Source organism: Emydura macquarii, unplaced genomic scaffold (assembly GCF_026122565.2).
Source record: "Emydura macquarii macquarii isolate MOO-44397 ecotype Brisbane River unplaced genomic scaffold, CSIRO-AGI_Emac_v2 contig_3220, whole genome shotgun sequence".
Lineage (NCBI taxonomy): Eukaryota > Metazoa > Chordata > Testudines > Chelidae > Emydura > Emydura macquarii.
In genome coordinates, this window is record NW_027133357.1 from 1,311,434 (window position 1) to 1,332,785 (window position 21,352).

Below are 21,352 nucleotides of genomic sequence, written 5' to 3' on the forward strand. Positions count from 1 at the left end.
GTGTAACAATGAAAACCTCAATCAGCCCTAACCCCACCTGATGCGTGTTCTGTTTGCGTCGTACGCAGATGATGTGTGGCATGCTGGCCCTGGGGTGCCACTGTATGCCCTGACCGGGCCTGCGAGGCATTGAGGGCTCGTCCTAAGCCCGGCCGTTTGTGTTTATTATCTGGGAGGTGGGAGATGTAGGATGAGACAAGACAATCTAACGGCTTAAGCTGAGGACTGAAAGTCAGATCTGGCTCTCTTCCCTGTTCTGCCACTGACACGAGGTGACCTTGGGCAAGCCGCGTCACCAATCTGTGCAGGAGTTTCCCCTCTGTAAAACGGGGGGAATGCTCCCCTGTGTTGCAGGGCTGGCGGGGACTAATTGAATTGTTAAAGCCCTTGGCGATCTGAACACAGCGGGGCCGGGGGTGGGGGAGGGGAATTGAGAAGGGCAGAGTGGTGTCAAGAAGCGTTCTGGCATTGTTCGTTTCTCCAGTGCAGTAATACTCAAGCACCATGCAGCTGCGGCAGAGCCGGTGGGTCTGCATGAAGTGTCAGCAGCACTGTGGCCTTGTATTGCAATTGTTATCAGAGGCTCTCAAGCATATCACAGCTATCAGTCAGTTAATTCCCATGATGTCCCTCTCCCTGGTTATTTTTATTACCATTTTACAGATGGGCAAATTGAGATGCAGAAAGATAATGGCACTTGCCCAAGGTCCCACAGCTAAGCTATGGCAGCAGAACCCAGATCTGACTCCAGTCCTCCTGCTCAAACCACTGGGCCGTGCCTGAGATGAAAAAGAAGAGAATGCCCCCTATGTGTGCGGCAGTGCAGGTAGCACTGAGGATTTAGAATGGTAGTGTGGAGACATTCTCACATGACCCCTCTTAGGGGCCCCAGGATTTCCTTTGAAGGCCGGGAGAAGAGGAAAATCAAAGTCTGCCCCATGGATGGGAAGGAAGATATCCAGTCACAGGGCATGTCTGAGACCCGACATGGTGGTCAGACTCTCTGTCTGTATCTCACACTGTACATATTTATCCTCACAACCCCCCTGTGAGGCGGGACAGTACTATTATCCCCACTTCTGCACAGATAGGGAGCTAAGTGACTTGCCCAAGTCACCTAGGCCGTCTGTGGCAGGGCAGGGAATTGAACCTGGGATCTCCTAAATGTCAGGCTAATGCCCTAACCAAGGGCCCTTCCTGCCCTACATCACTGGGGGTTGATAGGTTATCATCATTTACCCAAGAGCGAAACCCCGTGACTCCATCACATAACCATCCAGCGATACGTACTCGTGAGTGGTTTCTGCATGAGCCCTATCGGCCCAGTCTGCACGTTGCTTGGATGGAGTGCACCAGCTGCTCCCAAGAAGTAAACAAGGCTGATGGCTGCATCCCAGTCTCAGGTGCACGGACCAGAAGAGCCAGTGAATGTCGGTGCGGTGATACCCCACACGGGGGAGCTGCTTGCAAAGGCTTCTGGAAGGAGAACTGCCTGCCGCTGCGGGTTTCCTAGCGCTGGCTTGGAAAGATGACCCTTTTCTATGGGGGCATGAATATTTTACAGCTCAGCAGTTGAAAACTCATCAATCTCGCCTGTAAAACAGCCGGATCCAGCTCCAGGGAGGGGGTTGCCTCTGTGCTCACGCCCTGGCCTGTAGTAGGTTGGGCAAAAGCTATGCTGTATTCCCTTCCAGGGGCAGCTCCGCTAGGGGAGTGGTAGGGGGCTGCAGTTCTGCCAAGCTTGCCTCTCTTTCTCTCAGAGCATGTGCCCTTTTCTCTCCCCCCCACCTCTCTCCCCCACCCCCCCCCACCCAGACAGCTCATGCTCAAAGTTCGTGTAGCTGACATGGAGCCGTTACCAACACTGTGTGAACACAGGAGCTTGGAAGTTGGCCCTACAGATGTTGTGGGGAGGGAGAAGAGGATTAAATAAGCGTAAAACAAAGTCAGCCAGAGGTCACCCTGACATAGCAGCATCCAGTAAACCAAGGGGGAAAGCTGAGGATTAGCTGAGGGACAGTCCTGCTGCAAGGACCGATCAGACCCAAGTCACCAATCTGCAGCTGTTGCTGGGTTGCTCCGACCTTCCTGTACTATCAGAGCTGGTTTCCCCGGGCCTTGCTTTTGTGGTTGTCCTGGTTGTTGCGGGCTGAAAATTGTGCCATGCTGAGACTAGCTATGTTTGGCCTTAGGTCAGTGCCAGCCTCATCAGCTAGATCACAGGGATCGGTGACAGAGAGAAAGGTCAACATCTCACCAAGCATGAGGCAAACATTTCGTACCATCACCACTGCAGTGAGGTTCCCAGTCTCCAGGCAGCACTGAGTTAATCTGACATGCTAGTGGCTTGCAAGATATCAGCTGTTTACAGCTGAGTGCGATGGGCAAGGACAAGACAATGTGATTGTGATGTCCCGTATCTTGCCACAGAGGCTTCGCTGGCCCGTACATGTGCTTCGGGCCCAGAACATATTGCCCAAGCCCTGGTCCTTGCTCAGTCCCTCATCCTCTCTCCCTGCCCTCAACCCATCAGGATCAATCAATCTATGGCACTAATCTGGTCCGTGGTACTGCAGTATTTGAGCAGTCACAATCATTACAGCATTTACCCTTGCAGACCGCCTGTGGAAGAGGGAAGGATTGTTATTCCCAGGATCTCTCTTCTCCTTCCTCTCCTGTCATAGTTAAGTTGTCAAAGTCAATCCTGCTAATCCTCCCGATTGTTAGTGCTGCCAGTTCCCCCAGGCCGGGCACCATGGGGATGATAGCCCCCCTTCGCCCCCATGCACACAGTGTGCCTGCCATTTGGGAATTGAGCCGAGCAGACTGAGGAATGGCCCCAAACAGCGGCTTTGACGGAGGTGCGGAGAATGGAGCCTGGCAGGGCCTTTCACACAAGTGAACAGTGCTGCTTGGCCTGTTCTTTTCAGCCATTCAGTTCTCGGTGAAAGCGCTGCCCCTTGGGACCACGCAGTGTTTGATCTCTGGCCCCCTCTTTCACTCAGCAGCCCAAGACACGGCCTGGTTCATCTCCCGAGGGGCACCTAGGACTTGCTCCTGTTGTTAGAGGGCTCAAGTCAATTCAATCCCCCTGCACAGAGCATACGGGAGCGCCGAGCGCACTCCTACTCAAAAAAGTGCCTCTAATCCCACGCTTCTTTCAGCTGGAGTTTGGGCCCAGGCCTCTGGAGATGGAATTTCTCTGCTTTTCCATCGTAACGAGCCCATTGCCCTCCAGACCTTGCACACTGCATCCTCCCTGGAGTCTAGAGAGGAGATGCCCTCTGCTGCTCTCAGCCTTCTCACTGTTGCTGTGTCACTGAGTTAAGCCCTCTCTGGTGACTGCTCACGCAGAGGGCAACATGCTTGTTTCAACTCCCCCTTCTTCTCTGCAGCCTCCTTAGAGAAGATCTTGGGGCTGTGAGGCAGTACCAGAAACTCCTCTGTTTGGGCCATTATAATGTGGGTTACAGCTGCGCCTCGTGGGCCCGACTGAGAACAGGGTCCCCTTGTGCTACGTGCATGGGAAGAGATGATCCCTGAACGGAGGCACTAAACAGAGCAGACAGAAGGTGAGAGAAAGGGATGCAACATATATAAGCAGACGGTGGGGCACTGGGATTCAGTGACTTGCCCAAGATCACCCAGGGATCGTACCCAGCCCACCCCATCTAATGCCTTAACACCCAGATCCGCCTTCCTTTCAGATGCTGTCTGATCTTCACCCTGTTGGCATCTTTACTGGTACGTGTCAGCTGGCCCAGCCCCCACCGCTCGCTGCCCTGCCACACGCCCTCTACAGCACTCCGGACAGCTACAGAGCACACAATGTCTTTTAGTTAGTCTCCCCTGTGCTGGGGGGCTGTGCTTGGTAGGTTTAGGCCATTATCCAGCCCCACGCTGTTTCTCAACCTGGTCACCGTCCCATCAGTCAGCACGGCTGTCCCCATTTCTCTCTGGCAGGGGCCGCACTGAGAGCTTTGCTGGGGTCCAGCTGCCATCTCGGGTGTCCTTGCTCTGAGGTCACTGGCCTCCCAGCCAGTGTCTGGACATGCGGCAGCTGTCAGCAGCCCTGGGCACTGTTGCCTGCCACATCAGGCAGAAAGACCCTGCTTGCAGGCCCGCATCATTTAATTGGAATGTCTGGGGGAGCCTGGGAAGCAGGAGGAAAAGGAAATGAGGTCAGGAGCAACCTTTTCCCCAGTGAGCAGCTGGTGGATTCAAGCCTTTGGCTGCTGGGTTCCCTTCTTTGTCTGGGAGCCAGTTTTATTATGAACCTAGTAGAAGAAATATGGATCGGTGCATGTGTGTGCGCCCATGTGGATCTATGCAGGGCCTGTGTGTGTGCCCATGTGGTTTGTGTGTATGCGTGTTGCATAGGTGCACATGTGCGGAGGCTTGTGTGTGGTGCATGGGTGCACGCATGCTGGAGTGGGAGAGAAAGTGTGTGTGGAGGTGGCTGTGGCTGTGGCAGATGGGTCCATGCAGGTGTGTGTAATGTGGAGGAGAGGGTGCACAGCTGGATTTGTGGGGATTCTGGGCAGCCTGGCCTGGTTTGCATAAAATAGAGCAGACCCCCAGACTGCCCTAACTTGTGCCATGACCCATATCAGATCACCCTAGAATCAGGAAGGCACCTTTGTCCTCCCAGCCCCATGGCTGAAAGAAGCAGAGGCTAGGACTGTGGTGACAATGTACAGGCTCCTCATTCAGCCCACCACATTGCATGGGGAATCATCACTGAGCAGGTGTGTTCCACTGGGGGGCTGTGGGGATCAGTTCTTGGCCCTCCGCTATTTCACATTTTTATCAGTCATCTGGAAGAAAACATAAAACCACCACTGATAAAGTTGCAGATGACACAAAAATCAAGGGAGTGGTGAGTGATGAAGAGGACAGGTCACCGATACACAGCGACCTGAATCACTTGGAAAGTTTGGGAGCAACCAAACAATGTGTTTTTAATATGGCTAAATGTAAGTGTATCCATCCAGGAACAAAGAATGCCGGCCATACTTACAGGATGGGGGACTCTATCCTCGGAAACCCATGACACTGAAAAAGATTTGGGGATCATGGTGGATAATCGGCTGAAGGTGAGCTCCCAGTCCAATGCTGTGGTCAAAAGGGCTAATGTGCTCTTAGAATGAAAAAATGGGAATCTTTAGTAGGGGAGGAGAGATTATTTTGAGAGAGTAAAGAGGTTATTTTACCTCTGTCTTTCTCACTGGTGCAACTGCTGCCGGAACACCGTGTCCAGTTCTGGTGTCCTGAATTCAAAAAGAGGAGAGGGTTCAGAAAAGAGCCATGAGAATGATTAAAAGGATTAGAAAATGTGCCTTATAGTGATAGACCCAAGGAGCTCAATCTATTTGGCTTAACAAAGAGAAGGTTAACATACTTTAAAATGGCCTCTTCGGGCTAGCAGAGAAAGGTATTACATGATACAATGGCTGGAAGTTAAAGCCAGACAAATGCAGAGTGGAGATAAGGTGTAAATTTTAAACAGTGAGCGTAATTAACCATTGGAACAACTTACCAAGGGCCATGGTGGATTCTCTATCACTGATAATTTTAATATCAAGATGGGATATTTTTCTCAAAGATTTGCTCTAGGCGTTATTGGCGGGGGGGTGGGGAGCCTGTGTTCTGTGGCCTGTGTTATGCAGGAGGTCAGACTAGATGATCACAATGATCCCTTCTGGCTTTGGAATCTGTGAGCCCTGACTGCTCCGCACAGATGCTGAATCTAGGCTGATCAGTTTCACCTCCATGTTTTTGCTGGGTGCTCAGCCTGGAGGGAGATGCTTACATCAGTTTCTCCCCTAGAGTGAGCTGGTGCAGAGATGTCTCTTTGTGCTGCGTTTTGCAAACCGCTCTCTTTTCTATTTATCCCCCTCCCCCAATCTAAGCATCGCGCCTGCACTTAGCTGACAGCATCCCTTTCAAGTCTCCGATCCATGAGGAGCGTTTGAAACTCCAGTTAGGATGAAGGTGCCAGATCATGTTATGTTTGTGACAGCTCTGAAGCACTGCACATTTCAGGAGGGGATCAGAGGCTGGTTGATGAAGCATTTGTGCAGGCAGAGCAGGAGCCTAAGTAGGTGAGGGGGGGGGAACCTCCAGATAAGTTTCCTAGGAAACAAGACAATGGGCCAGGGACTTGGTCACCAAAGGGAAGGGTGGCATACAGTGCTGGTAAGGGGAATTCCTAACAGAGGAAACCCTCAGGATTCCCCCTCCCCACTGTCTCCCTACAGCTCTCTTTTTCTCTTAGGCTGCAGCAGCTGGTGTATACTTCCCAACTTGGGAGGGGCGTCTGGGTACCCTGAGAACAGGAGCATCCTTGGGAGCTCCAGCACAGAGAGTCAGATGCCAGCTTGCTGATTAAAGCCAGACAATTTCGAGCGTGTGGAGGGGATCTTTGGGCAGGAGAAATGTAGGCGTTTCTTTAGGGGGAAGCAATAGCTAGAGGAGCCCGTGATAGCAGGTGCCATCGTGGTGGCTGGGCTTCTCTTAGCATTTCTGCGATGCACTTATATTCTCATTCGGGGAACTTATGCAGCCCTTGATGCTGGAAGCCCTTGGGAGGTGGGGGTGAGGCTGCTGCGTTCCAGCGCATGTGTGTACCGAGGCTGCATGTGGGCTTGAGGTCTGTTGTGGCAGGGAGGCTCAAGCTGTTTGCACACCTGCTGCACTAGTCTTCAGAGCACAGGGTAGAGGACGGACAGGGCCCGGGGGCTCTGGGGAGCCATGGAGTTGAACCCCGGGACTTCCCTAGGCCTCGCTTAGCTGCAGGGCAGGTGTGGCTCGGCAGCCGCACATCAGCACTTCATTAGCGTGGGGTCAGGGTCTCTAGTCATCGCTGTCCAGGGCGGGGTGTGGTAGCTGGTGCTGATACACGCAGCATCCTGTCGCTCAGGTCTCCAGTCGAGAGTGCCTTGTGGATGGGCTGTCTTAGGGGTGATGCCCGGCACTGTAGTTAATCAGGATTCTGCAGCACACCAGGGACAGCTCTGCCACTGTCCACAGTTAGGCCAGTAAAGCGGGGGGTGGAGGGGAGGGTGCATTCAGCACAGATCTTGGATGATGTAACTTCTGGGCTGAAATCCTGTGTAGCGAGGGCCCCCTGATGGCATGGCAGTACCTTGAGCCACTTCTGTGCTGGGGCGCAGAGCAGATGAGATGGCAAGGGGCGATCCAGCCCTGCAGGAGTCAGCTTAGCAGGCGGGATGGGTCAGCTTGGACAGCCCAGCAACCAGAATAGTTCTTGGTGTACGCACGTCTGCCCCCAGCCTCCCGCTGTCTCTGTCTGTTGTCACTTGGTCCTACCTCGTGGATGAGTGCCTGCTGCAACAGGCCAGCGTCTCTTGCCAGGCATTTGGGCTGCAACCCTAGTAGCCTGCCTGCCAGGCCAAGCCTGTGCCATGCATTGTCAGTCAGCCTCTCACCTGGCTCCCACCCCACCCATACCTGGGCAAACACCCCCCTCCTACCAATTCTGCCTGCTCAGAGGCTCGAAAACCCACCCCGTCCATCCTGCCAACCCCTTCTCCAGGCCGTCGTCACCTCCCACAAGGGCTACTGCAGCCTCCTCCTCTCCCTTCCTGCCCTGCTGCTCCCACTGTATCACACCCCCAGCTCTGAGCCTCACTTTTACCTCCTTCCATGTCAGCTTCCAGCTCCTCATCCTGGCCTCCCTGGCTCTCCGTGGCGTCCTCCCCTGCCTGAGTGCCTCCTACGGCTGACCCCTGCATGCCTTTCCCTGCCTCTGCTACCCCTTGCACTCTGCAGTTGGTTTCCCGCCTCCCTCTTATGCCTGGATCAGCTCCTCTCCTGATGCATGCCTAGCAGCTTCAACGCCTCTGAACTCCTCCTTCCTGCCTCGCTTTCTGCTAACCTCCCCTGGGGGTCGCCCATCCCACGTGGGTGCCTGATCCAGCGGGATAACTGAATACACAGGCCAGCATTTCCAAGTGATGGGGCCTAAGCTTGTCTCTCTGAGGTGCTGAGCATCCCCAGAGACAGCTCAAGTCACCGGGAGCTGGGGTGCTCCGCATCTCTGAAAATCCGGCCACTTTTATGTGCAGCATTAGCTGCCTAACCTGAAGCCCCCAGGTTTGGAGGAGATTGCGATTTGAGGTAGAACCCATGCGAACCACAGTGGCTTGGGTCCATCTGAAAGTCAGAGGATGCCAGACGGGGAGAGATCCCCTGAAATGCTGGAGAAGGGAAAGCACTGAGCTACGGGGCGGGCTCCATCTGGCTTTGTGTGTCTGTGTGTGCACGTGCTGCAGGAGGGTGAGCCTGGGTGCCATGAGCCTGCCTCCAAGGTCATTCATGGGGCCCAGGTGACGTCATCACCTGAGACATTGCTGGGGCAGCGACCTTGTGACCCTGTTTGTCCCCAGGTGTGTGGTGGGGCGGGGGTAGCCCACACCTGTGACTCGTTTTCGCTCTAGGCCCTGCAGGAAGGCAGGCTGCGTAGCTAGGCAGCTCCCGCCTCTCCAGCTGCTGCTTCAGAAGCAATCACGGTTGTGACAGAGAGAAAAAGATCTGCCCCTAAGACCTGGCACAGAAGAGTAGCTGTTCTTGTCCCTTTCTGACCCTCAGGCCATGGAGGAGGGAAGAAACGTTTTAGTTCATAAGAGGAAGGGAAATGGGAAGCTCTGCCGAGTCTAACAGGCCTGAAAGAGCAGCAGCATAAAACCCTCGCCCAGAGAGGATAAATTAGGCATTAATATCATTGCTAAAAGGTATTATCCCCTTCATATGGAGATGGCTCCAAAGCTCGTCTAATACCTGCCAGCGAGCTGAGGGGATTTCTGCAGCAGGGATACTGTGCTGTCTACCTATTTATACATCCCCCAGAGCAGATCATACAGTGCCCTCAGCTCTCCAGGGGGCCCTGTGATCAGCACCGGCTGTTGCCCAGGATTTGGTTGGGACTCTGGAGAGAAAGGCTCAGACCTTCCCGTGAGCAGCAGCAAGGAAAGGGGGGCCTGTGCTCCTTCAGAGCAGCTATATCACCATGCTGCACCCACGCCACCGAGCAGCTCTGGCCCCAGGGCCCCAGATCCTGCTGCTCCCATGCCATCAACCTGCAATGCACCAGACTGAAGGCCTGGAAATGGGTGCAAAAACCAGCATTGCTCTTGTGAGGTAGAACTGTTACCTGCGAACTGGGAGGGTTCTGGCGCGAGCGCTGACTGCATTAGCGTGCATAGCACAGACAGGGATTCCTCCAGCAGCCAAGGGAGGGGAACACCACCCACTGGAGAACTCCATCTAGGGGGCATGGCCTTTGTCCTTCTGTGTTGCACCACCGTGCCCAGCTGATTCCTGGGAGCTGTAATAGCTATAATAGCGTTTGACTGCCAGGGTCAGACAGAAGAAGCCCAAAGTATCTAGCTTGCTTCTCTCAGCAACTTTTCTGTCTGTGTTTGATGGTTCTCCAGAGAAGGCTGATAATGTATGGACGCTAGGGGTGGAGCTAAGCTAGTGAAGGCTTTAACACGTGGGGGGGTGGCAGGAGAGGCTGTCTGATGGTTAGCGTGGAGGGACTGGCAGTCAGGAACCCTGGTTTCTATTCCCAGCCTTGGCAGGAAAGTGTTCTCTAGCAGTTAGAGCAGGGAAGTGGTAAATTAGGAACCTGGGTTCTATTGCCAGCCGTGGGAGGAGAATACGGTCTAGTGGTTAGTGTAGCTGATTAGGAGTGAGGACTCCTGGGTTCTGTTCCTGGCTTTTCCACTGACTGTGAGAAATTGGTCACTTCATATCCTGCGGCCTTAGTAATCCTATCTATTCAAAGGGAAAATATGACTTGCCTCTCCTGCAGGAGAGTTGTGAGTAGCAATCATTGCTGGCCAAGTCAGGGGCTGTATAAGTGTAAAATGTGATTTGAATGTGGCCTGGATGATTTGGCAGAGCTCTGGGATTTCTCTCTCAGACACAGCAGGCAGGGGGCTCATTTCTGAATCTGGAAGCCTGTGCATCATGGCTGTGGGCAACACTAGCTCAGGGATATCAGGCTGAGGAGTCATCTTTCAGCCCCACCTTTCCAAGATTTACCAGGGAGAAGGGGGGTTGAGAGGGAATTGGCAGGAGTTGATCTTGTTATTATCAGAGGGTAAACCTGCCTGCAGGTGTGTCTGTCTCCCCCAGGTGGGTATGCAGGCTTAGCCTCTGAATCCGTTCTCTTCCCAGTCTCTCATTGCTGGCTTTCCCCTGCAGCTGCTATTCCTGCCAGTTCTTTACAGCTCCAAGCAGCTGGCACGGTCCTTTCTGTCTTGGAAAGCTTCCTTCTTATGACAGAGCTGCTGGAGGGCCCTGAACAGAGCAGGAGTTCACACCTAGAGTGGGCATCACGTTCCTGAAGTGTGCGCACACAGAGACTCAGGGCCTGCATCCATTGACCCGCACCAGGGGGGCGGTGCTGGGCACCTCGCTCCTAGAAAAAACTCAGCAAATCAGGGAGAAATTCAGAGAAGAGCCAGATAAATGAACAGAGGGCTGGAAGGGTTTTCTCACGCAGAGAATGAAAGGAGCTAAATAGAGTTAACTTGGCTAAGGGCTTGATTTGCCATCAGCTCCTGTTAGCTTCCCCTGGAGTTGTGAGTACTCGGCCTCTCTGCAGGCTCAAGCTGTGGGGAGACATGCTAGCACGCAGCAGGTATTTGCATGAACTAAACCTCAAGGATGGAGAGGCCGACGGGGGGGAATTGCTAGGAGGGACTGGAGGAAATGAAGAAACCTCTTGACGGTGGAGAGCCATTAGATTGCAAATAGCCTCCCAAAGGGGATGGAAGCCGGGTCTCTTAGAGCCACACGACACAGAGCTACACTGAGAACAGCCCTAGGCTGGATCAGGGTGGAACCAGACAGGAACGATCGGATCATTCCATCGCTGATTTCTATGAGGCCGTGAACGGGTTTGACCTGCCTTTAGGCACCTACCTGTCTGGGGAGCCCCTGTGTGTTGAGACACAAAAAGAACACTCCTGTGCACAGACACACAAGCCAACTCTGGTGTCTGGGGCAGCTGGTCACTGAGAGGACCTCCAGGGGAACAAGCTGTCCTCAGCTCTGCCAGAACAGCCCCAAAGCGATGTTTGGCAGAGAGAATGTGTCCCAGCAGGACGCACTGTTTTCTCCATACACAATGCCCCCATCAGTCTGTGCCAGTGACTCCGTCGCCTCTGACATTTCTTGGCATTAATGACTGGAAAAGCTTTTACCTTCCAGTGCCACGTGCTGTCTCCCGAGCCTCTGGTGTCTCCCCGCCGTGAGAGTAGGTCACCCTTTGAATGGGCTGAGCTGCTGTCAGCTCAGATCAATCTCTCCCGTCGGCGCGGCAGGAAAGGAGAACGTTTACCTTGGCAGGGATTCATTAGTGACTGTTGGTACCGTTGTGATGAATGCGCGTCCCTCTCAGAAATTGCAGACAGAAGCAGCAGGGTCCCGCTCCCAGCCCCCCTCCCGCATGTCTAGCCCTCCGGCAGCATGCCTCTGAGTGTGTATGATGCAGGCATCAGCTTTGCTGCATTAGCCTTTTGCTTTTAGAGAAGCAAGTTCAAGTCTGCAACCCTACAGCCAAATTCTGCATTGACTTCTATCTAGTCCAACCCTTACGTACCAGATTTTCCGGCCCAGCAGAACAGCACTTTGGACAGGGGTGGGTGGATGTGGGAACGGTGCCTTTAAGCAGGGTAGGACGAGAAGGTGGGAGTGTAGAACCACCATGCTGGTTCTGTGCCCCTCCCTGGGTCATCTGCCAGTTAGCCAGTGAGGCTGGGGTGTGCGCAGTTTGGGGGGTGTGCGATAGTTGTGTGTCACGTTTGTGGGGTTGGGATTTGTGCAGTGTATGTGTGAGACCCACGTTTGAGAGGCAGACTCTCGGGATGAGAGGCAAGTGCCACAATAAACCCTGTGGCCCGAAGCCTTAGAGACGGGCGCTCGCTATTGACACCAGTTGGTGAGTGGAGACCCAAGCGCTTCAGCTGGGCAGGGTAACGCAGGGGCAGAAAGCTCTCTGTTGGCCTCTAGTGGAGAGCAGAGGGAATTGACTGAATGGGCCCAGCCTCGCTGGCATTTTAGTTATGCTTGAAATCCAGGTAAGTTTTGAGTCTGAGGACAATAAAATACAATTGACCCTGTTGGGAAATGCAAGGACAAGAGCAACCGCAAGCATGCCTGGGGTCACCCTAGGACTGCAGGCGCACAGGGCAGGGTAAGGGAGCCTGGGCAGAAAGCTGCAGGGAGAGTGGGAGCAGAGCCGTGTCTGCTGGCCAGGGCCGTGTGAAGGGCTGGAGACACTGATTTTGTTAATTTATTCATGGTTTTCCCAAGTTCCGCCTGTTGTTCCCTCCCCCACCCGTGGTCTTTGTTTGAGAGCCCCGGACTCACTGCTTGCACGCAGGGAAGCACTGCCCACCGAAGGCACCGGGCTGGTAAAGACGGTCTCCCAAGGCTAGTGCTATTTAAGTCTTTAGAAGGAAACCCTAAAAAAATGGAACCTGCCCTTTTTGCTCCAGCTAACACCACGTAATACCTGGCAGAACCCCTTTCCTGTGAATCATTTCAGCCTATGGGACACTGGCACCAGGTCAGGCCTTTAATAGTTACCGTGTCACTGTCACCAGGGGTACATCGGGGCTTTGTATCATCCACGCCAGCCCCCAGCCGTGCCATATCACCAAATTCCCCGTCGCAGCGTCACAGCCACACCTAGCCACGCTACAAGGGCAGCACGGAATGACTTTTGTGACTGCTTCCTGCTGGGACTGGGCCACGTTCCCCTTCCATTGCCCGGCAGCGCTGTTCTCGGGGGGCTCCCCAGCATGGCTTCTTCACATCAGCTTACCCTGCCCAGGATAGCCAGCACTCCCCAGTGGGCAGACACTCCAGTGCAAATGAGACACTGATCTCTCCCCTTGTTTATTGCCCATGGAGACCAGGTGGGCGCTGCCGAAACCCTAGCGCCTGCCGCGGTGAGATATAGACCCATGTACCGTAGTGCATGTCTGTGTCGGCTGGATTCCAGCCAGCCGTCCTCCCTCCCTTCCCAACCGCAGCCTTGTCTACACTGGGCTGTTAGCCATGGCTGTCGCTGCACCAACGCACCCACACTGCACAGCGGGGACCCGGGACCTGCCCTGGAGCACCTTACCGCAGGCCCTCACTTATACCAAGACACCACCTTCCTGCTACAGCTGCACTGATGGCTGAAGCCCCGGCCTACTTGATCGTGTCCATTGGCTCAGGCCTCTCTCCACCTCCCGGAAACATCTTGGGTCGTTACCCAGTGAAAAAGCAGCCGGAGCCTGTGAATGCAGAACCTTGAAACATGTTTATTTTCGCCTATGTCTATGCGTCAGAGCGCAGCCGACCGGAGAGCTGCAGCCGGTGTGCTCTGCGGGCCCGGGGGGCTTGGGCTGAAATGGAAAACGGAACAGGCATCCCGTGCAGGGCAGAGCAACGTTAGCTGGGCCTGCAAGACCACGAGGGAGGCCGGGGGGGAGCAGGAGTGGACAGGCTCTGACAGAAGTCATCTGGGCCCCAGGCCTGGTGGGAGCAGAGCAGCCATCTCTGACCTGGCCTGGAGTATAACTGGGACACCTCCTGCCCCAACACACACACACACACACACACACACACTGTGGAACCAGAGCGCCTACCCCCTGTGCCCTCTCTGCTCTCCCCTTCGGGTCTCTGACCCTCTCCTAGGCGCTCCTGTCCACTGGCATAGACCCCTTTAGCCCCACAGGCTCTCTTTGCAGCACCCTGGCTCCCCAGCCCTGCCCTGGGGTCTCCCCTCGCTGGTTTCCTTCCTCTGAGTGGAACCTCACTGCTCCTGGCTGTTCCTGAGTCCCTGTTGTTGCTTGTGTCAGTGTTGTAAAGATTTGAGACGGTGAGGGGCTTGCCATCAATGCCCTCACATTGGGGACTCCTGGGCATGGGGCCGGTGGCCTCTCTCTCTAGCATCAGCTGCTGGGCATGAGCAGAGACAGGTGTCCAGGACTGGGGCCTGATCCTGTGCAGTGTTGGGCAATGGAGTTGAGGGTGCTCAGCACTTTCTAGCATTTGGCCGTTGATTAATAAGAGCAGAGGTGGCTGGTCTTGCATCCCGTGATCGCTGCCCTGTGTCTTTGGGAACCACATCTCAAGAGGCATGGCAGAGATTGGGGGGGGTGGGAGGGGAAGAGCGCTCTCTCTTGGCTTCTGGTGGGCTGTATTTGCCTGTTTCAAAGCCCCTGTGGGATCCTGTTGGTCGTCCCCTGCGTGGCTCCAACCTGGGGGCAGGCACAGACCGAGGGGGTTGCCCAGAGCAGCATCCCGGGTCCATGTTTCTGCACTATGCAGGGATCTGCGTGGAGAGTGAGCAAATCTTCCAGCCAGGACATTTGTTTGTTGTTTACAATGGGAAAGAGCGTGGGCGGCTTCCTCTTCTGACTGCGCAGGTTTCGAGGGAAGAAAAGGTCACCTTAGTAATTATTGATGATGCAAAGTAGTATCAGTCAGTGGAACAGAAGCGGGGAAGGCTCCAGCTGCTGAGGGGCTGCTGAGTTTGGAGCCCAGACTACAGGGACGTGCCTTTCCGGTTAGATGCAACAGACACGGGCTGGCTTGGGGGGTGGGATATTGGGCTTTTTCCCTCCGGAGAGCACTGGTTCCAGTCAGGCCTTGGTTGAGGTGCTCTCGCTGGGGTGGGGAATAGGATATAGGGCCTTTTCCCGCTCTGGAGGCTGGTTCTCATCTGGTCCCAGGGTGGGGGGACTGGCCAGCTTGCAGGGAGGGGAATAGGATACAGGGAGCTAGAGATCTGACTGCCCAGAGCTGTCCTTTCTTCCCTGCCCCATCCTTCTGCATGGCCCATCGATGCAGGGAGAAGCGCTGTGAGCAGGCTGAACTTTGGGGAGGTGGCTCAGAGGACACAGCCCTGGCTAGCGCACTGGGGGTTGCCGATCGGGCCTTGATGGGGGTCACCAGTGGCTCCCTAATGCACATTCTAGTAAGGCAGCCTACCAGCCCCCCACTGCCCAGGCCCCCTCGCAAGAACACAGCAGGTGGTGTGGGGTGGTGTGGTGGGCTGTCCCAGCGGCACAAGCTGGCACAGGAAACCCAGGGCTTTCCCCCGGGTGCTGAGTTGTGTCCCGGCCAGCGTGCAGGGCTCTTACCAAGCCAGGTCGGTGTAAGGCATGAGCTCGGCCAGTGGCCTCACACCCGCCGTGCAGCCCTGTGTTGTTCTTAACTAATATGTTCACCCAGCTCCCACCTCTCAGTTGTCAGACCAAAGCAGGGACAGCGCCTGGTCTGATTTCACCCTCTGGCAGCCTGGCCCTCCCCACAGGGTGAGCCTGGCCCTGGCCTCACAGCAGATCCTGCCTTAGGTCTGGGCTGGGCTCATGGGGCATTAGGGATCTCTCCACTTCGGCTGTCACCCCCTCTGCATCCTGTCCCAGGCAGAGGCGCCCACATCTTCTGGCAGGGAAGCAGGGAGGGGAGAAGCTGTCTTTAGAAGCTGAGTCTTTGAGTGGGGGTGTGCAAATGTGCATGCACACACACACACACGCGCGCGCGCGCACGCACGCACACACGCACACACTTGTGTGTGCTTTCAAGCACACACATGCAGCCATACACACCCAGGTACGCAACACACCCCTGAATACACCTCCATGCACACTTGTGTGCTCACCCCCGTGCTCACACGTGTGCACGCACACATACACCCAGAGACGCACGCACCCCTCATAAGGTACCGATGTGCTCACTCTCACCCCATCTCTGCACACTCCCAGCCACACGCCAGCAGAAACACTTGCGCCCTCCCAGCTCCACGCTCCCAGAAACCCCGTGCGCACGCAGGCCAGCGGAGCCGCTCACACCCCAACCTGCCAAGCCATACACAAGTTCACACATCCAGGAGCTGAGAGCGCAAGCTGGGCTGTGTGCATCTGCGTGTGCGTGTGTGTGTGTGAGAGGGTGACGGTGCAGAGGGGGGAGCTGCGGACGCGTGGCATCGTACGCGTGTGTCACTACAGGGGGAGGTGGGAACCGGTGTGTGGAAGGCACTGATCCCTCCCCGCTTCCCGTGTGTAAAGGAGCCCCCACCTCCCTGCAGATGCCTCAGCATGCCCTGGGATTTGGGGAGCTCCCATGGAGGCTGCAAATTAGCAAGGCTTTTTGGGGGGTGGGTGAAGAGGGTGCACGGGGTGGGGGGAAGGGCAGCCAGCTTAAAATGCCTCGTGGTTCCACAGGTGCCAGGATTTAATCTCAGAGGTGCACACACCCACTGCCTCAGGGCCAAATCGCCCCTTCCCCCAGCACAATCCTGTTCACACCCCCCCCTCCCCTTGCTCTGCTCCTCCCAGCCCTCTGCCCCCAGTCCCCCCATGTGGCTTGCAGGCTGCTCTCACCTGGATCGCATGCTTCTCTTGGAGGACTCATGCTTCACAATCACATGCCAGGAAAAGCGTTTAGACGGGCCTTGGAGCAGGGCCCCGTTCTCGGGCTGATGAGTGGGATGGAGGAGACGTCGCCTCTCGCTCCTTTGGCTCGTCCCAGCCATCACCTCGGCTCCTCGCTGGCTCAGCCAGTCCCCAGGATGATGGCCGGCTGGGCCAGTGCCAGAGAGGTCTAGGGCTCCAGGCAGAATGCATAGCAACGTAGCAGGGAGCTTGCCACTCTTTGGCGAAGACGGATCATTCAGGCCCATGTCCCAGAGATTAGTGGGGGCTTCCCTCTAGTCCAGTCTCCCTGAGCTGCTTTCTCCCCCTTTATTCACCCCCTGCTCCCTGAAGATACAGGAGCCACCAACAGCATGGATGGCTTGAGAGCCAGCTCGAGGCTGGGTGGGATCCTACACAAAGTAACACCCATGGGTCCCTGGGCAGCTCCAGATGCATCTGATTAGCTTCCCCCCCTCCCTTCCTGTCCTGCAGCACCCTCCCTCAAGGAGCCCCAGAGTCCCTCGCCTCCCCTTTTCTGAGCGGGGCAGGGAAGGGGGAAATGCAATCTCTGCCGCAGCTGGTGCCTGCCTAGCACGGGGCCTCTCCGGGCTGCACCTGGCGCATAGACTGAACCCTGCCTCTAGCTGTCATGGGCTGGGCGAGTTTGTTGCTAGCAGGGTCAGAGGTGTCGGTATCAGGACCATGCCTCTGCCCCCCCTCATATGGGGGCAGGCCAGGGGACCTGGATGACCTCATCCACTGCAAGGGGACCACTTGCTCTTCTGCCTCCCCCCTGGAGATATCCCCTGCCCCCTCTCTGGGAAGGGCCCAGACCCACCCAAGTGAAAGAAGGGTAAAGGAAATAGAGGGTGGAAAGAATCAATTTGTAGCTGGGCATACAGCAAAGCCAGCCAGGATTAGGGGCGGGGAGGATTTAGAGGGAGCAGAAGCACAGTTTGCCCCCGTGTCTACTCAGAAGCACTGCTCTGTCTGATCATAGTTCCCCACCCCCTTCCCTGCAGGGCTCTTGTGCTCTGCCTGCCCCCATCAGCAAACTCCATTACCCGCTGCCCTTCCTCAGATGCCCCTGGAGCACGCAGCCACTTAGCTCTCGGGGGGCAGCCCCCGCGGACAGGGCCACACGAGCGCCGTACAGAAGAGGCAGAGGCGCGCTGCTTAGCGGCTCCTTGTCTCCCGGGCAGCCGCGGCACTGCCTGCCAAGGGATTGTTGATGTTCTGCACTGCTGAATAGCTGTCCTGGAAACCCAGCTTGTGCCTTGATGTATCACTGTAATTAGGAGTGGGAATCTGATCGTTACGCCGTCAGCCAGAGAGCTCACTGGGGGACTCACTGGTGTTGCTCATGCCCTGAGTTCCTGCTGCAGGACGGGCAGCTGGCATGCCAACTTACAGGCCCCAGGGACGATCAAGTCCTGCTTTTGTCCTGCTGAAGCTGAAAATCTTTGGGTTGCATTTGTTCCAAGAGGGGTGTGTCTAGCAAGAAGCTGGTAGGTAGCAGGGGAGAGACCCCTGCTCCCACACGCCGGTCCCCTCCCCCAGCGTCTCTCAAGGCTTTCAGTGACCACGCTAGGAAAGCAGAAGGTGACCTTCAAATGGCAGAGCAGGGCCAAGGTTGTGGTGCGGGGATGCCTCAGACATGAGCAAGGGAGTCAGAAGCAGACCTGTGATGTCCCTTGAGGAGCAAGGAAGGATTGTCCTGGCATTGCAGCATACGCTCACTCAGCAGCAACCTGCCCCCCCCAGCCCCCAGCTCCATCCTTTTTAGCTCTGGCGTCGTATCTCAGCCGGACTCTGCAAAGTCCTGGCTGGAGGGACTTTCAGTCGTAGTTCCAAGTTGAAGCCTGGGGGCGGCTGCGGGGAGCAGACTGCAGGCTCCGCTTGGCCTACACAGGATGGGAATACAACGTTTGTGGGTGCGATAGCGGGATCGGTGCTGCCCAGCGGGAGGCAGCCCCTGGCAGCAGCGTTGTGCCATATGCATGGAGATCCATCACCCCACTGCTGTGCCCAGCCCCTGCCCCCAGGGGAGGGTCACTACCTTTCCTCTTCCGCTCGCTCTGTGACGTGCCCACCTCTGCCTGGGCCTTCCGTACAGCTACACTACGATGGGTGTGTCCGAGAAGACAGAGCTGACAGAGTCCGGGTCTGACATTTTCCGGTGGCCTTTCTGGGCCCTTCTGGCTGACCGCTCTGGGCTGCTGTTGGGTTTGACTTTGCCGTTCTGGCCTTGCATGGCGCTGGAAACCACGTGGCGGGTGAGGCTTTCCTTGCAGCTGGCCAGCTCGGGGTCGTGGTTGGGCGTGGTGCTGAGCATGGAGGAGTTGATGCTGTCCTCCTGCTGGATGGCTGGCTTCTCGTTGCCACGGCACCAGCACCGGCAGGGCGTCAGGTACAGGTAGATGAGCACCAGGATGACACTGAGAATGCAGCCCACCAGCGTGGTGTAGGCTGTGTTCAGCGTGTCGTGCGGCCCGTGCTGGGTGAAGTTGTGGACCATCACGTCCACGTAGAGGGTCTCGTTAAAGGCCTGGCTCACCGCGTAGCAGGCGTACGTGCCCATGTCCTCCACCCGGACGGGGCGGATCTGCAGGCTGCCGTTGCCCAGCACCGTCACGGTGCTGTTGCTGGCCTCCTCCGGGAAGCGCTTGTTGTTGGGGGTCACCCATTCCCTGGTCGTTGCCCCCCGGACCTTGGTGTCACAGTTGATAGTCACAGTGTCCCCCAGGTAGGCCTCCAGCATGTGCTCCTTGAACTCGCTACAGTTGAGGGAGTCCTGGCTGTTGAGGGTGAAGACGCTGACGCTTCTCTTGGCCTGGGGAAGGCTGCACAACAGCTCCTCCCGGAAGTCCACCACCGAGCTGAGCTGGCGCCTGTGCCAGTGCGTGAAGAGCTCGTACAGCCCGCAGTCACAGCTCAGGGGGTTGCTGTGAAGATAGAGGCCATTTTTGATCCAGGCGGGGAGGCCTTTCAGAGCCGCCACCGGCAGGCCCTTGATTTTGTTGGAGGAAAGGTCCAGCAGGGCCAACTCAGGCAGCTTGGCCTTGTCCTTCACCAGCTCCACGGGGAAGCGGGAGATCAGGTTCTGGCTCAGGTAGAGTTTCTGGAGCCTGGCCATGTCGTCGAAAGCGCTGCGGTCCATCTGGGCGATCTGGTTGTTGTAGAGCAACAGCACCTCCAGCTCCTGCAGCTGGCTGAAGAGATATTCCTCCAGGGCCTTGATGCTGTTGGAGGAGAGGTCCAGGTACTTGAGGTGCGGGACGTGGTAGAAGGCCTCGGTGGAGATGAAGCCCAGGGCGTTGTGGTTGAGCAGCAGGGAGTGAAGGTGGGCCAGGCGGACGGGGGTCCAGTCCGCCCGCAGGCGGGTCAGGTTGTTGTGACTGAGGTCCAGGATGGCGGTGAAGCGGGGCAGCTTGGTGGGGATGGCTCCCAGGGCGATCTTGGAGCAGCTGATGATGTTGCTGGCACACACGCATTTCGGGGGGCAGTTCAGCACCGAACCCCCTCCCCGGGCCAGTCCGCAGCCCAGCAGCAACAGCAGCAGGAACCAGGCGCCGCCGCAGCAGCTCAGCTCCAGGCGTTGACGAGGCGCTGGGACGTGCCAGAGCCACATGGTCACACTCAGCGAGGGAGGGTCAGCGGCGCCTGCGGCAGACGGAGCCGCACGGCCGGGAAGCATGGGGAGCGCGGGGCGGCGCGGCTGGTGCCCGCGGCGCTGAGCTCGGAGGCGGCTAGGAGCTGGTGCAGCGAGCGGGGACGGCTTGGCACGCCGCCGGAATATTAATCACGCGAGTCATGCTCGCATCCACCTGCTCTTTGCCTTCGGCTGCGGCGCCGGGAAGCCAAGAGCCCGGGGCGGGAGCGGGCCATCGGTAGCGGCTCCGGAGAGGCTGGCCGGGCGCTGAGCTCGCCTCCCGCCGGCTCTCGGCCTCGCTGCTCTGCGCCAGTCCCCGGACCAGGCAGGCGGCGCCGAGCCCAGTCCGGGGAGAGGCCCCCCCGCCTCCGCGCGGGGCTCAGCCCATCCTCGCCTCTCGGCTGCCCGGAGCCGAGCGGGTTTCCGGCGAGGGCAGCCGCGACAGAGCGCGGGGCCGGTCCGCGGGCAGCGCCCGCCTCCCCCAGCCCCGCTGCGCCCGGCTCCGGGGACGGCTCCGCGCCGCGCGGGGGAAGGAGCCTGGGGCGCGGGGGGCGCCGTCCCCAGCCTCGCTCGGCCCCGGCTGCCGAGAGGAGGCGGTCACCGCGCGGGACGGGGGGCTGGCTGCGGGCTCCCCTTGCCGCGGGGGCAGGGAAGCTCCTGTGGCTGCGGCCGGCCCGGGGACCTCGGCGCTGCAGAAACCTTCGCTCGGTGCCCGGCTGGCGGGGGGCGCTCCTGGATCCCGCCGCGGGGCACCACCGGCTCGGCAGACGACAGCAGCGGCTGCTTGGCTTTGCGAAGGCTCCGGGACGGGGGTCGGGATCCTCCCTCCCCGCTTGATGGGCACAGGCGCCTTGTTCGCATTTGTGTGATTTTATTGTTACTGGGGGAGGTAAGGCGCGAACCAGTCACCGGCCGCTCCCGGCGCTCCGCAGCCAGCCATTGGCTGGGTCTCTGCCTCGCTAGCCCAATGAAATGTCGCTGCCTTTTAACCTGTGACGGGCTGGGTAAATCCGGCCCTGCTGCTGCTGCAGGAGCAAAAGGGGGCTGGGGAGGGGAGAGAGATAGGGCCCGACCCTGCCAGCTGGGACCCGTGCGGGGACAGAGGGCGCCCTTTCATTATTTAAATATCATTAAATGGAGGGTTTTGTTAGAAACGGATTAAACGGGAACCACAAGGCCAACTATGGGCTGGATCCAGGCCACACACTTACAGGCCGGGAGGGTGCCCACCTGTGCTGGGTGGAAATCA

The 21,352-nt window shown here is 57.2% G+C and overlaps 1 protein-coding gene across 1 annotated transcript; it reads right to left on the reverse strand.

Moving 5' to 3' along the window:
- Positions 1 to 13,329: 13,329 nt before the first annotated feature.
- On the reverse strand, positions 13,330 to 20,935 carry AMIGO1 (adhesion molecule with Ig like domain 1). The gene is made up of 2 exons (XM_067531534.1): positions 16,419 to 20,935; positions 13,330 to 14,451 (listed from the first exon to the last, which is right to left on the reverse strand). The coding sequence occupies exon 1, from the start codon at positions 20,146 to 20,148 to the stop codon at positions 18,568 to 18,570; it is 1,581 nt and encodes a 526-aa protein (XP_067387635.1). The 5' UTR covers positions 20,149 to 20,935; the 3' UTR covers positions 13,330 to 14,451; positions 16,419 to 18,567.
- Positions 20,936 to 21,352: the final 417 nt, after the last annotated feature.

Excerpts from the sequence above, each read along its gene's own strand:
- AMIGO1 (XM_067531534.1), bottom strand. The coding sequence starts at position 20,148 with ATGCTTCCCGGCCGTGCGGCTCCGTCTGCCGCAGGCGCCGCTGACCCT.